The sequence below is a fragment of the Folsomia candida genome, unplaced genomic scaffold (genome assembly GCF_002217175.1).
Source record: "Folsomia candida strain VU population unplaced genomic scaffold, ASM221717v1 Fcan01_Sc010, whole genome shotgun sequence".
NCBI lineage: Eukaryota > Metazoa > Arthropoda > Collembola > Entomobryomorpha > Isotomidae > Folsomia > Folsomia candida.
This window is the reverse complement of record NW_019091202.1, coordinates 1,702,589-1,719,232: the sequence shown is the minus strand read 5'-3', so window position 1 is coordinate 1,719,232 and position 16,644 is coordinate 1,702,589. Positions and strand designations below refer to the sequence as shown.

Genomic DNA, 16,644 nt, shown 5'->3' with positions numbered 1-16,644 from the left:
CGAAGGAAACGCGTTTTGCAACAACATAGTGCAATATCATTTTTCTAAGAACGGCGAAAACCCGTTCAATGACAATAAAACCAAGCCACAGGGCAGTCTCAGAACATAGCCAGACCTCAATTTAATCCAAAAGAATTGCGGGGTATAGCTAAGAAAATCTAAACAGAAGTTAAGCTCAACCGACGATGAGAACCACTTGAAACAAGAAATTTTTTGGTGTATGGCGATAGTGTGAATAAAAGTATGCCGACTTCATGCTGAATTCAATCTGTAGAATTATCTCGAAGAATTGAAGTGTAACGAAGTTCTTGATATCAAACCTACGCGTTGCAGTCGGTCACAAACTGATAAATGTATTCAATAGTCAAATTTTCCAGGTGGCTGTAAAGTTTTGCACCACCTATTTTTTACATTTAGGAGGAAAAAAGTAGTGCGCGGTGTATTTCGACTTAATGGCTCCTGTCAAGTGTGTAGTATAGTGTTCCACACATTATAGCTAAATTTGGTAATTTATTGATGACGCGATCAAAATTTATGACGAAAACGAGGGTGGCTGTATAGATTTGCACCTGACTGTATGTCTTTTTTGTTCGCGTATGTAGGTAGTCAGATATATTTGTAACATTCTACACAAATTTGAGATTTTTGGAATGGTTTATTGACTAGAGTGAGACCTATAGGAACAGAGTCTAAGTGAGTAGCTGCGGGATGGGTACGTTCCGCAGGGCCGGGCCCCGAAGGGTCCGGACCATCGGGCTTACTTAAAAATTTGCATACAAAAATTATAATTTCTTTTACATAATAGCTTGGACACATCTAGTTTTTGCGAATTCCTATTAGGTTACAAGTTTCATGAATAACGAAGTTTTCGGGATACAGCCCACTTCACAATTTTGGCATGCTTACTTATTTAACAATTGTCTTGTTTATTTATTATTCTTGACATTTGTTAAAGTAGAGATAAAATGACGGATACGTTCCATAGCTTTTCGCATCGATTTCATTGAATCAAATAAAATTAATTGTAAATGCAATTGTGGGTACAAGGACAAATGTACCACAACATTTTTTGAATTCTGTGCAACCACACCCCCTATAAAAATAAAGGAACAAAGTTCGGAAAAATGAGAAAGTCAATGTACATCGTGTAGAATAAGAGTTAGACCTATACTTGCATTTGCAATTTGACTTCCCCTTGAAATACGAACATTTTAATGCATCAAGAGTTTCAAAATTCGAAAATTGGCGGTTTTTTTACGTACACAGAAATCCTTAAAAAACGCATGGTACCACCCATTTACTTCGGACAACCCGATGCCAGATTTTTCTCCTTGGGAAGAGCTACATTTTCAGCTTTTGTTGCCCGAAGGGAATCGATGGTACCACGAGAAATTTGGGGTCAAAGTTTCTGAGGGAGGGACTTATTTTGCAAGAGCCGTAACAAACTCTGGCCACTAATGAGATATGGATTTCAACCACCCAACTTAATTAAGTTTGTGATATTTTAATTACCTAATCACCCCAAATTTAAAACTTGAGCTTTTTCGAATTTATAATGGTGATATCCACTCGAAAATTGACGCTACAGAGCTTATCACGGCACTTATCAATTTGTCAGATAAGCAAGTTTGGTTTATCCAAATCGACCCAAATTTAAAACTTAAGCTTTTTCGATTTTATAATGGTGATATCCACTCGAAAATTGACGCTACAGGGCTTATCACGGCACTTATCAATTTTTCAGATAAGCAAGTTTGGTTTATCCAAATCGCCCCAAATTTAAAACTTAAGCTTGTTTGATTTTATAATGGTGATATCCACTCGAAAATTGACGCTATAGAGCTTATGACGGCACTTATCAATTTTTCAGATTAGCAAGTTTTGTTTATCCAAATCGCTCCAAATTAAAAACTTATCTGAATTTCTAAATGCCAAAAATCATGAATTTCGGCGATTACAAAAAATTCGTATTATAATGTTTAGTAGACAATATGCAGTAATTTTGGGTTTCGACTATGCTTAGTCCAAGAATTATTTGATTATAAATAATTCCTGCTGGAAAATCCAGTCATCAGCGAGATAGCAGCAATCTCGGACCCTGGTCCTTTGCGCCTTAGGTGATGTTAATTTAATTATCGCGCGATAATTAAACTAACATTCTTACCAATTAAAAACAAGTCATTGAAAGCCAAGTTGATGAATTAATTTGCGATATGCGATCATGACTAAATTACCAAGAGATTTTATTTTCGTAAAATTGAATGAATTAAATAGGTTTATAAACCTATTTTACAACAGGTTTATAAAACTATTTAATGATATGATTTAATAAATAACTTTATTAAAAAATATCTTTGGGAAACAGTCACCAACACCACCATTCGAAGTCCATCTTCGCCACCACTTCCTTATTCATCGCTGAAATTGTCTAAAGAGTCTGTCTACTTCTTCCTGCTCCTCCAGTGAGATGTTGATTGTCCTTCCACGTCTTGATGCTCTTGATGGGAAGATCTTCTTGAGAATTTGTCCAATTTTGATGTAACAGGACGCGTTTTCAGAAATATAAGAGGTTCCAAGTTTTAATTTTGAGGTGTTTTGTTTCCAGAAAGTCACCTTTACTTCTTGGTCAGCAAGGTCCACTTCATCGATGATGGCCACGTACCACTGGTTTTCGTAGACACATGCAATCCAATCGCTGACGGCACATTCATCGATGATGACCAGAGGTTGAGCAACTTCGGATTCCATTATTTTAGTTGCCATCACCGTGGTGTCCCGAGAAACTTCATAAAGGTGAATTTTTCCCGATCCAATTTCAACACGGTGAGCTTGTTGAGTTCCAGGAATGGTTGTGATGGTCTCGTACCGGGTTGTCAAATCTTTTTCTTCAATAATCTTCTGAACTTCGGAATCCGAGACGAATATATATTCAATTCCCTCAATATTTGAACTGCACCAGAGGAAGAATTCTTCTGCGGTTGTAATTTTGATACCTTGAAGAGATGCAATTCTTGCTCGACGTTTGGAAATTCCTCCTTGAGCATCTTGAGGTCCCTTCATATGAGCAGTTGCTCCATAGTGCCATACGGCTATAATTCCAAAGTCGTTCTGATGGTGGTATAAGTTGCAGAAATTCTTGCGATTCTTGTATTGAGCTGCAGATCCATCTGAAACGTAGTGAATTTTGGTAATTCTGATTTGGGCAGCAGCAAACTCTCGAACAAGTCTTGGTATGAGCTTAGTCTGGAATGCGTAGAAGGAATTTGTGTCATGAGTGGTGCAATCACTGATAATAGATATGCTCATGTTGTATACAACTTCGTTCACGGCCCAGTAGATTGTGAAGGGGTGAATAGTGATCTGTTTGTGGGAGAAGTATTCGGACTGGACAGCATTCTGGATTACAGGTGAGTAGTTTTCGGAAAAGTCTCCCCAAATGAAGAGCTCACCAGGCTTGAGATTCTTTCGAAGATCCACAAGAAATTCATGCTGAGCTTTGCTGATGTAGTGATGTTTCAACAGCTTCTCCAGTTCCGAAGTTGCAAAGTCCAAGAAGTCTTCGGTTTCTTTTTCCTCAGTCACGTATTGAGTTCCGTCTGTCGTCAGCCATCTTCGGTATGAAATTGACGTGTTGTTCCTGATGACTTCGTTTTCTCTTAAAGCTATTTTGAAGTTTGTTGTAGATCCTTTACACTTTGTACATCGTCTGTAGTAGCAATCCTTGCCTCCACTTTCACAGACTAATTGTGAAATTGAAGGCTTGATGGATGAAATCTTGATGGCATGGAACAGCAGCTTCACATTTTCATGGTAAATGCACACGCAAACGTTGTGGTATCCCTTGCTGGTTAGCGAGATGCATTCTCGTGGCCGCAGCATCATGAATGACGATTTCCCAACTTTCGAATCCGGGTACTGAATCTTGAAATTTTGGTAGAACTCCCTGAGATTGCTTAGAAGATATCGTTTCTGCTTGTGTTCTCGTCTTCCTGTTTCCTTGTTCTTGATGGACAGAAAATCCTTTTGTCCTGGGCAGGCTCTTGACACATCATCTTGATAATAGAAATCTTGAATATTGGATTTGGTTTCTTGGGTAATTTTGTATCCAGATTTTGGTTTTATTGGAGGAAGGATTGTGTCGGTTTCTTTACGACGTTTGCGGCTTCCCTGGACCAAGCGTGTCCCAATATTGGAGAAATCTTGAGTCTTCTTAATACTCCAAGACGGTGGAACTAAGGTAAGCAGTTGTTTTTTTTCGGCTTGAGAACATCCTTGCAATCTTAGCTTCAAGTGCTTCATGATCCAGTTGAGATCTGTAGAATCCTGGAGAAGTTGTTCTTGATTGTGTTGTTCTTTGTCTGGAATTGGTAGTCCGACATCTTGGAATCCTGTGGTGATTGTCTTCGTTACTTGCTCAAGTTCTCTTGTGACTAGATTACTTTGTTGCTTGAGATTTCTTCTGTTCAATGCTATTGCAGGGGCCGAAGGGGAAATTGTTTGCTTGATACTTGTTAACGTCTCGACCAATCTCTTCTTTGAGGCTGGTTCTTCAAAGGTAGGATCTTCCGAATCTTGATCTTGAATTTCTTGGGTATCATCATAGCAGAATTTTGCGTCCTTGCATATCGCTTGATTTGGTAATAATCCCAGGGCTTTGTATTGGGTAAAGTAATCTTCCGCAGTGATGTATTTCACATTTTTGCCTTTGTATTTATTGTTATGCTTTGGATGACAACATGTGCGAACACGGCGCCGTCCAAAAAACTCAATGCATTTTGCACAGAAAAAATTATCACTGAAAATAAGTTTGAAATTGAAACCTGGAAATGACTGCCTGACAGACTGCATAGTTCTGCTTTGCACAATCTTGTCTAGAGGTCGAGATTCGTCTTCAGAACAAGTCCATCGGTGGTGGGCAATCAAGAGTCCAATGTCGCAGCGACGTACTATAAAGAAAACAATTACCACTACTTGAATTTTTGACATACTTTGAAACGTTTTTACTAATTGGAATCTTCCAATAGAATTTTATTAGCATTTTCTAATTTTAAAAATTAACCTGTCTCTGAATATTCAAAACTTTTGTAAAAATTTCCAACTGTTAATAATAACCCAATCTGTTTTTTGAAAATTTTAAAAATCTTCCCTAATTTAAATAATTATCTTGCAAAATTTAAATAATTACCCTATGTCTGATTTTATGAAAATTTAAAAAATCCTGCCCAAGTTAAATAATTATCCCATCGCTGATTTTTTGAAAATTTTAAAAATCTTCCCCAATTTAAATAATTATCCCATCTCTGATTTTTTTAATTTCAGGAATCTTGTCCAATTTAAATAATTATCCTATCTCTATTTGTTTAAAAATTTTAAAAATATTGCAAAATTTAAATAATTAAGCTATCTCGGCTTTTTAGAAAATTTTTAAAATATACCCCCAACTTAAACTATCCCATCTCTGAGTTTTTGACAATTTTAAAAATATAACATAATATAACAATTTTAATATTTATCCCATCTCTGATTTTTAAAGCATACCATTTTCAATAATCCGTTGCAAACAACGATCGAAATGTAGCAAAAAGGTAAAGCGACACGGTCACACGGTCGTGACAAGTCAAAACAAAGTCGATTTTTGAAATCCACGACCAATCTAAAACGGTCAAGACAAAAAATTCGACACGTTTGACCGTTGCTCTCAGAGATTCAACCTTAAAAGGTACCTACCTTGGCTTATTTCGGTGGGTGTGGTAGTATCCGGTGGTGGTGGTGGAAGTGATGTCGAAATTGGGGGTGGCGGTGGTGGCAGGGGTGATATTGGGGGTGGTGGTGAAGGTGGCTGCTCTCTTGGGAGGGAGGAGTGAGCCTCCATGATTCACTTTTTTAATATTTTATAAAAAAAACTCCCACTTTTTTAGTTTTATTTTAAAAAACTGGAGAATTCCAAAGATGAACCAACTCGTGTGAGAGATAAAAAGCATCTCAACACGAGTTGGTTCATAATCCCGGTAAACAATTTGCAGAGAGTGAGAAGTGAGACAGACCACCATACGGCACTGTCGCATCGACAGTCGCCGGTGGTGGTGATACCCACCAGAGTCCAACTCTCACTCTGCTTTTTGCTAAAAATGGAAACAGGGTTTGTGGAACAGTTGGTATGGCTCTCCTCAGTACATGTACAGTAGAGGTACATGAATCGGAATCAGAGCTCCACGTCGGTGAAATATCCGCCGCAGCCGAAATTTTTACCCTTAATTCTCAGTCAATAATTGTAACAAATATATTTATTTAACTTGGCGATATAAAATATCAAGCCGTTACTCAAATATTGAACGGATCATTTTTAATTTCATGGAGGCTCTGTACATACAAAAGACCCCCAACACAATGAACAAGGACTCCGGCATGGAGATCAACCGAATTTGGTCGTCGCTATTGGTTCCACTTATCAAGCAATCATAAATTATTTAAATTTTAAATTTTAAGTCTGTGGGAATAATAATAATCGATTTGTAATATTTTCCGTCCTGAAGACGATAACAATTCGAGATTGAAAGCTTGAAACCATTTAGAAAACAATAAAGTTTTTCTCATATGTACATCCACAATGTCCGTAAATAATAATTCTCCCAATTTTGAATTCTGTGGATGGAAGACCTTAAAACTACTCATAAAAAGACAACACGGCGAGTCTATGCTGATGGATATTCTTCAATACCAAAAACAAGGGATGAAGAAGATCAAGATAAGAAATGATATAATATTTTTGAAAAGATGCAAATCAAGATTAAAAATAACTGGAAATACCTCCATGAAAGTCATTCGTTTCTCCAAAAAGCGGAAACCTCTTTTTTAAAACTTCATATTAACTACAAATTTACCCAACTCAACGAAATTAAAAAAACTCTGAACAGTTTACATCACAAATTAACTCTCCTCTCACCAGAGCTACTACAACACTTTAACTCCCTTTTGGAAAAGAAAAAAGGCAGCTACAACGACATCATCAAGCAGCGCCAAAGAACAAAATTTGACCACCTAATGAAAAAAATGACTCCCACACTAATCCAAAATTCCCAATCCACACACCGTATTCATACTATTCCCAATAAATCCAGTGTCATAAACTTATCATCAAGAAAAATCACCCCACAAGAGGAGAAAATCCTTAAATTGGGTCTAAACTATGCCATCCCCACAAAACACCACCAACAATCACTCGTTGAAGCTGGTATCAACATCGAGCTGTGTCTTAAAGATTTCGACGTCACTGAACATGTGAAAAATAAGATTCGATCTGATATTGCTGCCATCATAAAATCAGAACGAAACAAAGAAGATCCAAAAAGAAAAAACTATGCATGGATTTCTCAACAAACCAAATCCATAAAAAGTGACCCTTCAATTGTGATCTGCCCTGCTGACAAAGGAAATGCGACCGTCATCCTTAATAAAGTCGATTACAACTCTAAAATTGAAACCCTCTTGTGCGATCCTATATATGAAACTTTATCAGGTGATCGCACTTCAGCTCTATCAAATGAACTCAAAGATACTTGGAAAAGTCTGCTCAAACTCAAAAGGATATGAAAATCAGAATATGACACAATAACCAGAGGAAATCCCAAATGTCCAAATTTCTACGGCCTTCCCAAAATCCATAAACAAGGAGCTCCACTACGCCCAATAGTTGGTTTAAGAAATTCACCCCTTTATAATTTATCGTTCTTCCTCAACAAGATTCTCAAATCAATCACAGGTCAATTTCCCACATCTCTAAGAAATTCGTACAGTTTCGCGAAGGATATTAAAGGATTTCGTGTCCCTAAAAATTACAAACTCGTGTCCTTCGACCTGGTATCCCTGTTCACCGAAGTACCCCTACAAGAAACCCTTAACTACATCAAAACTCGGCTATCAGAATCCCAAGTTTGGCAAACGTACACCAGTCTCACAAAAGAGGACCTTATCAAACTAATATCACTATGCATGAAATCAAACTATTTCTCGTGGAACTCGCGTTTCTACAAATTATCGGACGGAACACCAATGGGCAGCCCATTATCCCCAATTTTTGCGGAGTTTTTCCTTCAATCTCTGAAAAAAGAAATAATTATCAACAACCCAAACATCGAATTGTTCAATGTAGACGACTGCTTAGCATGCATCCACAAGGACTACATAGACCAACTTTTGAGTATCATGAACTCATATCATCCTTCCGTTCAATTCACCATCGAGGAAGAAGAAAATAACCAGATACCGTTTTTAGATGTACTCCTAATCAAAGACGACAATGGCGCTATCCACAGAAATATATACAGGAAACCAACACATACCGGCCGTTATTTGAATTATGAATCTTACCACCATTACTCTCATAAATTATCAGTAATAAACGCTTTAGTTTTCAGAGCTCTCATCATTTGTGACCAAGAATTCCTAGATCAAGAGTAGGACCACATCATGATGACTCTGATAAAAAAACTCTCGGGCTCTCGCCATGGGAAGTTGATCACTAGCAACTTGGGATACAAATTTTGTAAGAGAACTGGTTTTGAAAACCAAAAAAGTATACCTCTCCAAATTTGACGTTGCCTAATTTCTCAGAGTACACAAAATCGGAAGCCAGGTATGCTCACCTATAGTTTAAGACATGGGCTTTCACATAAAAATGCTAGAAATATGTACAACTTATGTAAAACCATCGCACAATTAAATTATGAATTTGTGCAAACTATGTCTGGACACCTTTTGTACATTTCAACAGAGCATGGCGTGGCCGTGCAAAAATTAAGACTTGCAGATAAAGTATGGCGAATCCAAAAATGTCGCTCTAAAATACGCAGCATGAGTAAAAACAATCATAATGACCCATTGAAAGTTAGAAAAGATTGAATTTATTTTTTAAAAGTGTCGCACCATGTTCGTGCCTGATGCGGCCAAGAAGTTAATGATTAATACAAACTACGTGTATCATATTAAGGCCAATAGATTGAGGGTCAAAACGTATGCAAAAAAAATTTGCACCAAAATATACCTAGGCCAAGAAAAAATGGTAAACGCAAGACTTCCCAAGCTTTACAGAAAACTTTCACCAAAAAAGTTGGACATTTGCCACCATTCCTACGTCGTCAATAACGCGACAGAAATTCAGGGAAGTATTTTTTCATGGCAACCTGAGTGAAACCTGAGTGAGACCCGACGAGAAATTAAAATGCTGTTAAATATTTCTCAAGAAAGCCTCGATTTTGCTGTGGTTGGGCCAAATTGAGTATGTTTATGACCCTTAAGTTCGCACGGACTGTGTGGGCGCACATGTTTATTTTTAGAAATGTATGATAGACCGTCTAATTCTTTTCATACACACGTACCATAAAATATAAAATGTAGTTTTTTGGATCGATCTTGGACTAATCCAAAATGCAATAACCATCATGGAAGAAATCGAAAAAAAATCAGTGAAAAGTAAAAATGATCTCCTCACAATTAACTCCCGTAGAAATTTTTCATAGTCTGTAAAATTTAAGAACCAGGTTGAAACCTTGCGAATTTTTTTCACAGCGTCTCAAATTTAATAACGAGGTTGACACTCTGAGAAATTTTTCACATCGTCTACTACTGAAGAACCAGGTTAACTCCCGTAGAATTTTTTTCACAGGATCTCAAATGTAGACACCAGGTTTACCCCCTGATAAATTTTTCACAGCGTCTCAAATTTGAGATTCTGCTAGACACCCTGCGACCATTTTTCACTGCATCTCAAATTTAAGAACCACGTAGACACCATGCGATATTTTTCACTACGTCTCAAATTTAAGAACCAGATTGACACCCTGCGAGATTTTTCACTGCGAATCAAATTTAGGACTCTGCTAGACACCCTGGTAAATTTTTCACGGCGTCTAAAATTTAAGAACCAGATTAACATCCTGCGACATTTTTCACAGCGTATCAAATTTAGGACTCTGCTAGACACCCTGCGAAATTTTTCATAGCGTATCAAATTTGAGATTCTGCTAGACACCCTGCGATATTTTTCACTGCGTCTCAAATTTAAGAACCAGATTGACATCCTGCGGCATTTTTCACAGCGTATCAATTTTATCTGCTAGACACCCTGCGAAATTTTTCATAGCGTCTCAAATTTGAGATTCTGCTTGACACCCTGAGACGCTGCTTCGCAGCGTCTGAGGGTCTTTTTCGCCTTGCAGGGTGTCCGACCCCGCGGCTTCGCCGCAGGGTCCCCGGCGTATTAGGAGTATACCCGTGTCGAGGTATGGAGATCATAGTGCGGCAGGAAGAATTCAGTGATTCAAATTTTGAATTTATACAAGTACTAAATTATACAATTACCAATTATTTAATTGGTTTCTATACATACGTGCCGACTAACATATTGGTTAAAATTAGACATGCACCGAGTACCGAAAAAGTCGACTCGGCCGAGCACCGAGTACTCGGTTATATTTTTGCCGAGTACTCGTTTCTGCTCGTTTGCCGAGCACCGAGCAAACCTCGGCAATCGAGTACCGAGCCAGGCTCGCCCACCGAATAAATTGTCAAAAACATCATCAAAAAAATCATTGTTTACATAATATTTAATTACTAGTACCTTTATTTTGAGAACTGATGGACGGAATCATGTGAAGCTACGGATTCTTATTCCGTTTCCAGCATTTCGATTAAAGTTGATTACCCGATAGAATTAACAAATTTCATTGGTGTATTTTTCAAGTAAGTTTGATGTTGATTGGAAAAATCACATGATGGATAATTTGAACTGCTCGGTGTAAGTACCAGGTAAAGTGATACTGGATGCATATAAAAATTTAAGAAATACTCGGCCGAGCACGCAAAAATACTCGGCCGAGTCCGAGTAGTGAGAACACGGCCAAAACCTGCCGAGTACTCGGCAGCGCCGAGTACTCGGTGCATGTCTAGTTAAAAATATGTATTTCCCTTAACAAATGCAACGAATTGTTTTCATGAAAAACATGACATTAAAGCATGCATCTCTGTCTGGGACTGTGCAAAAAGCATGTGGTAAATTTGCCTGGAGATACCGGTCAGCATCCTATCCTGCCCATGTTAATTCATTATATGTAACATGGGGCATATTGTTCACGGTAATGGATAGGGTCAAAATTCTCCGTAAATCGATCACATTCTTTATGTACTGGCTCCAACGGTGTCCCTGTGCTTGGGGGAACGTCCATATATAACGTCTTGAAAGAGGTCGATGAGTGGTTTTGGGTCGTCAATCTTATTTATGGTCAGGTTAACATGAGTAGGATTGGGACGGGATGGTCAAAAAATTGGTGTTTTATGATGACGTAATGTATGCACGTTCCCACGCTACACTCGTCGTTCCCAGTATATTCTACACACAGCTGAGAAAATACAGCAAACGGCGATTGTGAAGTCACAATTTGCTATTTATTATTTAATCCGTCAATGAATTAAGTAATTTTTGCAAATACGTTCTAAATTTATAGACACACAAAACCATATTTGCAATCCATTAACATCCCTGTTTTCACACAAATTTTTAATTAATTAAAGTAAATTCGCCCCCCAACCAAAATGGGAAGGTTATCGAAAGTAAAGATACATATGAGAGCGGTAAGACTTAAAAAATATCAGGCGAATAAGCAACAACAACCTGCCCCACCCCCAATTTCCACCGCAGAAGGTTTGGAGGTCAAACTCGAATTTAGCGAGACTGATGAAATGGATCTCGATTTTGAAAGTGTCCCTGAAATGGGGGAAAGTGGTGTCGCAAATGATAATGACCTGCACTTATCGCCTGCACCTACGGAAGTACAAGGGTCACCACCTAAAAGGTCAAGGTTCACCCGAGGTAAGAATTTTTCAGTTTTTTTTAATAATTGGATTACAAGGATTTTATCTAGTTAAAAAACGATGAAAATTTGTCAATATTTCGAATCCTATCTCTGACATTTATGTAATATCCAGAAATGTGTAGAAAATTTCTACACATTTTTACCAGAAATAGATGAAAGCAAGTCATTTTTTTGAATTTTGAGTACATATATAGTTCCGGAATTAACACACTTGATTTAATTAATATTAACATATTAATTATCTAGAAACGAAGGAAAACACCAATCTGCCCTGCCTCTTGTGCCGAACCCTCACCCCAAATCTTCCCCCTTTTCCGGAATCTGACATGGTCCAATCCGGCGCCCGGGTGATCTTCCTGCTCCGGCAAATCCTTACATTTCCCTCCGTCCGGTGTGCCAGTTTGTTACGGATTTACGGTCATCCGGCCGAGTGGGTGGTTCTCTGCGACGCCTGCGCCCCCATGGTCATCCAGGCGGGCGATCTGTTCGCGGAAATGGAAAAGCTCCGTGTCCAATACGATCAGTTGCGGATCGTTTTAAAAAATCACATCCTCACGGACGCAAATGAAAAGTTTGCCTATTTGAAAATCGACGGGGAGGAAACTAACATAGTCCAAAGAATCGCGAAAGCGGTCCGTTCCCAGGTCAAACGTAACGTTAAGAGGGCAGAAGGTCGGTTTTAGCACTCGAAAAAATAATGTTAATAATGTTTTTAAGAGGTAAATGCACCCTGAATTCGATTCTGTGTATTAAACAAAATGTACGAAATCCAGAGTAAAATTAACTTGATGAGGAGTTTATTGTGTAAATTTCACACTTGATTTAGTACAGTTTGCTTAATTAAGGAAATAAAATTCAGGGTGCATTTAATCTTCAAAAGGATAGCATGATTTTTAATTGAGAAAGATGTTCAATAATGTTGTTTAATAATTACATTTTCTAAACTCAATTATTTATTATTTTTAATTATAGATGTCAAACTTTTCCCAAGACGTAAACCAAAACGGAGCAAAATAAGAGGTCGCCCACCAATGGGGGTGACAAAGGGGACAAAGACAAAGCGGCCAATGGTGAAGAAGAAGGGGACAAACAGAACAATTGTGAGGACAATAAGGGGGAGAAGGAAATTCGGAAAGCAGGAAAGGAGAAAGAACACACGAAATATTCCAATTAAACCGGTACGCTGTTTATTCTAAATTGTTGGGACGTCCGTAAATTTCGTAGCGCGAAGAGGGGGTGGATGGGTGAACAGGGCCTATGAGTCATGTTTAAAGGAGGTGTCCAAAAAAATAATGCGTTACGAACTTTACGAATGTCTCCTTATCACAATGAGCGTACTCACAACGTCTCATTTAGCGTAGCAACTCATTTTGGAAACTTTTTGTGTCGTGAATGGATTCGCAAAATATGATTGTACAAACTCCGTTATCTTATTTTAATTCGGATTATTTGCAATTTCTATATAGAAAATTGTCTTGAAGCATTTAATGGGAGTATGAATTTGCGAAATAAACCCATATAAATAAATAATTGGTAAAATGGGATCGAGTTTTCAGCTAAAGTTTTGAGAAACTTTGCAAATTGTGTTGCTACGCTTGCTCAATTTGCAAAGGTTGACGTGATAAACTATTTACTTCGAAATGAATAATTTCTACATTTTTTTAGACCCTTGAGGCTGAGCCACACCTTCCAATTGAGCTCTACCCCACCCTAGATTTCGCAGATGCCCTGCTCGGCGAGGAAATTTGTCCCCAATTCGAGGAGGACCCGCTCAAAATCGAACCATTCCAGCCAAACATTGAACTCGACGAATTAAAAATTGAATCCGACGACATAAAAATCGAATCTGACGAGTTAAACATTGAACCCGACGAGCCAAAAATCAATGCCCCCCTTCAAATCGAATCCGACCCGGATTATCATCCACCCGAATCCGAATCCGGCCAACACAAAGATGTCGACGGCAACAACCAAGAATTCACAATTGCGTCAAAGAACAAACGTACCACGAGACTGGAAAAGACCGAAATCACGGTAATTAAATTGATTTAAAATCAATTTATTCAATTTATCGGAATAATATTTCGGAAATTATTTAAATAACTTTAATTAATCACGACGGCTGTTCTATTCTCAGAATTTCTGTCCAAAACAAAACGTCCCCCACACCACAAGACTGGAAAAGATGATCAAGATGACAGTAAATAATTGAAAATCATTTAGTTTATTCAATTATTGAACTGATAGTTCATAATATTTGAATTATTTCAATTAATGGTCTCTTTATCTGCAGAACTGCGCTCCAAAATACGTCCCCCTAACTAAAATAACGGCCAAGGCCAAGGCCAAGGTAATGAATTAATATATGTATTTAATTATTGACTAGCACTTCAATTTTAATAAAGACCACTTTATCCGCAGGACTCTGCTTCCACTTCGCCTCCAAAACGCGTCCCCCCTCCTCCGAAGAAAAAAATCCCCCGAAAGAAGCCCACCACCCCCGCGGATGACGACGCAGCCTTCTCCCTCCTCCACATCCCCGTTACCCCGGCCTGGACCTGGCTCGACTTTGTCACGTGGCGTTCCAACCACGCCAAAGCGAATCCCCCCACGTATTCCAGACTTAATCTCCCCATCAAAACCCCTCCCTTCTCCTGGCTCGCGACCCATTTCTCCATCACCACCTTTCCCTGTCCCCACTGCCCCTGCAATTTCTCCACTTTGCCCGCCTGGTACTCCCACCAACCGGCCTGCCGCCCGGAAAACCCCACCGGGTCCAAAAACCCTACCCCCATCAGAGAAGATACCCCTTACCCCATCCCCGTCACGCCCACGTGGACCTGGCCCGACTTTGTCACGTGGCGGAAAACCTATATCCGCACCAACATTACAAGAACTGACCCCCCCACACAAATCCCCACCCTCGCCTGGCTCGCTGCCCACTACTCGATTACGACTTTCCCTTGTCCCCACTGCCCCCAAATCTTCCCCACATTGCCCACGTGGTCGACCCACGAGCGCCTCTGCCCCCACAACGCCAACCCTGGCTACAAATGCCCCACCTGCCAACATTATTTCACCAACACGACCAACCTCGAAGGCCACCAGCGCAGGAAACACTTGCCCCGCGAGGCGCTGACTTGCTCCGGGTGCGGCGTCCTCTACCTGGACATCGTTCCCTTCACCGCGCACGTGACTGCGCCTGATGTCGCTCCAGCCTGTCGCGAGGCTGCAATTCCATGCAAAATCGGCCCCCACGTGGTGCACTACTTCCCCACCACGGCGGCATTCGACCTCCACGTCCAGGCGCGCCACCCACCCCAGTGGGCGCTCCCATTCGAGTGCCCCCAATGTCCGAAGCGGTTCGGGATGTCGACCGCAATGGAGAGACATATCGCCACCATTCATAATTCGACCATTGGAGTGTGCGAAGTCTGTGGCGCGAGTATGAAAGAGAGTTCGCTCCAGACCCATATGAGGGACGTGCATAAGAGCCGCGAGCCCGGAGCGAAGCGGTAAGTTTGCATACACAAATAATCCAGTTGTACCTGTTCACATTCATTTATTTATTTTTTTAATTAGCTACTTATTTGTGTGTGTTCATTATGCCATAAATTCATGAAAGTTAATAATTTTTCAAAATTTTTAAATGAATGCATATTGAATAAATATTTATTCATTTCAAATTCATGAAGAATGGATGATTCGTTCTATTGAGCGAAAATGTTCATCCATTCTGCAATGCAATTTATTCATTTTCAAGCTATACATAATACTGAAAAATTCAATTTTAGCAAGGAGAATTTGGGATAAAATGAATAATGACTTTTTTTCAAATTTTGAAGAAATGAATGACGAATGAATAATTTTTTCAACCCTATAATTTTTATGAACCAAATTTGTTTTGGCAGGTTCGTTTGCGACATTTGTGGGCGCGGGATGATTTCACAAATTAGGCTGACTCGCCATAGGCAGATTCATATCCGGCCGGAGGACGCGGAACATTTGTGCACCCAGTGTGGGAAAAGGTTCCGGTTGAAGGAATATTTGGTCATTCACATGTATTCCCATGACCCCGAGAGGAAGGGGTATTACAAGGGGAGGGGGAAGGGTGACCCCCAGCGGAGGGGGTTGGGCGGGGCGAAAATTGGGAGACCGCCAGTCAAACGGAAGGAAGACGAGGGGGAGGGAGACCAGGATTCCTTGGGAGAAATGCATTCTAAATAATCTCTAACGTGTCTATTTATTTAAATATCTTAAATTCAGATAATAAAAATGTTCAATTTTTCAAATAAAGATGCTGAAGTAATAGGAAATACAATTTATCGAGCACATACGTAAAATTCTGCCAGCTTCCGTCGATCTCTGATATACTTCAATCTGCAAATCGGTCGAATTAGGTTAACTTGGGAAAAATGGTGGTGTGACAGTACTTAAAATTACTGTGTTCGCCATTTTTTAAATATATGAAACTAGCCTATAAGCCCGTCCTAGAGACGGGCCACATTAAATTTTTGAACGTTGCTAAGGATTTTTTTTTATTTTGCCACGGATTTTTTCTTACGTTGCTAAGGAAATTTTTTTACGTTGCTTAGCAGTAGGGTTGCCGTTTTTATCCGAGATTATCCTATCCGATCGGATAGGATCGGATAATGTCGGATAGGATAGGGAAAAATACGATTCGGATATCCGTCGGATAGGATAATTTCTTCAAATTATCCGACTCGGATTATCCAATGTTGTCCGTCGGATATCCGACGGATATCGGACAATTTAA

The 16,644-nt window shown here is 39.4% G+C and overlaps 2 protein-coding genes across 2 annotated transcripts; both read left to right on the top strand.

The window, feature by feature from the left end:
* The first annotated feature begins 7,050 nt into the window (after nt 1-7,050).
* Nucleotides 7,051-7,590, top strand: LOC110854775. The gene has a single exon (XM_022103221.1). It carries the CDS (start codon nt 7,051-7,053, stop codon nt 7,588-7,590), a length of 540 nt encoding a protein of 179 aa, XP_021958913.1.
* Nucleotides 7,591-11,373: 3,783 nt separating this feature from the next.
* LOC110854774 (zinc finger protein 629) lies at nt 11,374-16,163 on the top strand. The gene is made up of 8 exons (XM_022103219.2): nt 11,374-11,863; nt 12,114-12,539; nt 12,840-13,045; nt 13,533-13,901; nt 14,005-14,067; nt 14,161-14,217; nt 14,289-15,382; nt 15,779-16,163. Exons 1-8 carry the CDS (start codon nt 11,587-11,589, stop codon nt 16,092-16,094), a joined length of 2,808 nt encoding a protein of 935 aa, XP_021958911.1. The 5' UTR covers nt 11,374-11,586; the 3' UTR covers nt 16,095-16,163.
* The last annotated feature ends 481 nt before the right edge of the window (nt 16,164-16,644 follow it).

Coding starts and splice junctions, on each gene's coding strand:
- LOC110854775 (XM_022103221.1), top strand. CDS start 7,051: ATGACTCCCACACTAATCCAAAATTCCCAATCCACACACCGTATTCAT.
- LOC110854774 (XM_022103219.2), top strand. CDS start 11,587: ATGGGAAGGTTATCGAAAGTAAAGATACATATGAGAGCGGTAAGACTT. Junction 14,068..14,160: donor AAAAGATGATCAAGATGACA/GTAAATAATTGA, acceptor CTTTATCTGCAG/AACTGCGCTCCAAAATACGT. Junction 15,383..15,778: donor CGCGAGCCCGGAGCGAAGCG/GTAAGTTTGCAT, acceptor TTGTTTTGGCAG/GTTCGTTTGCGACATTTGTG.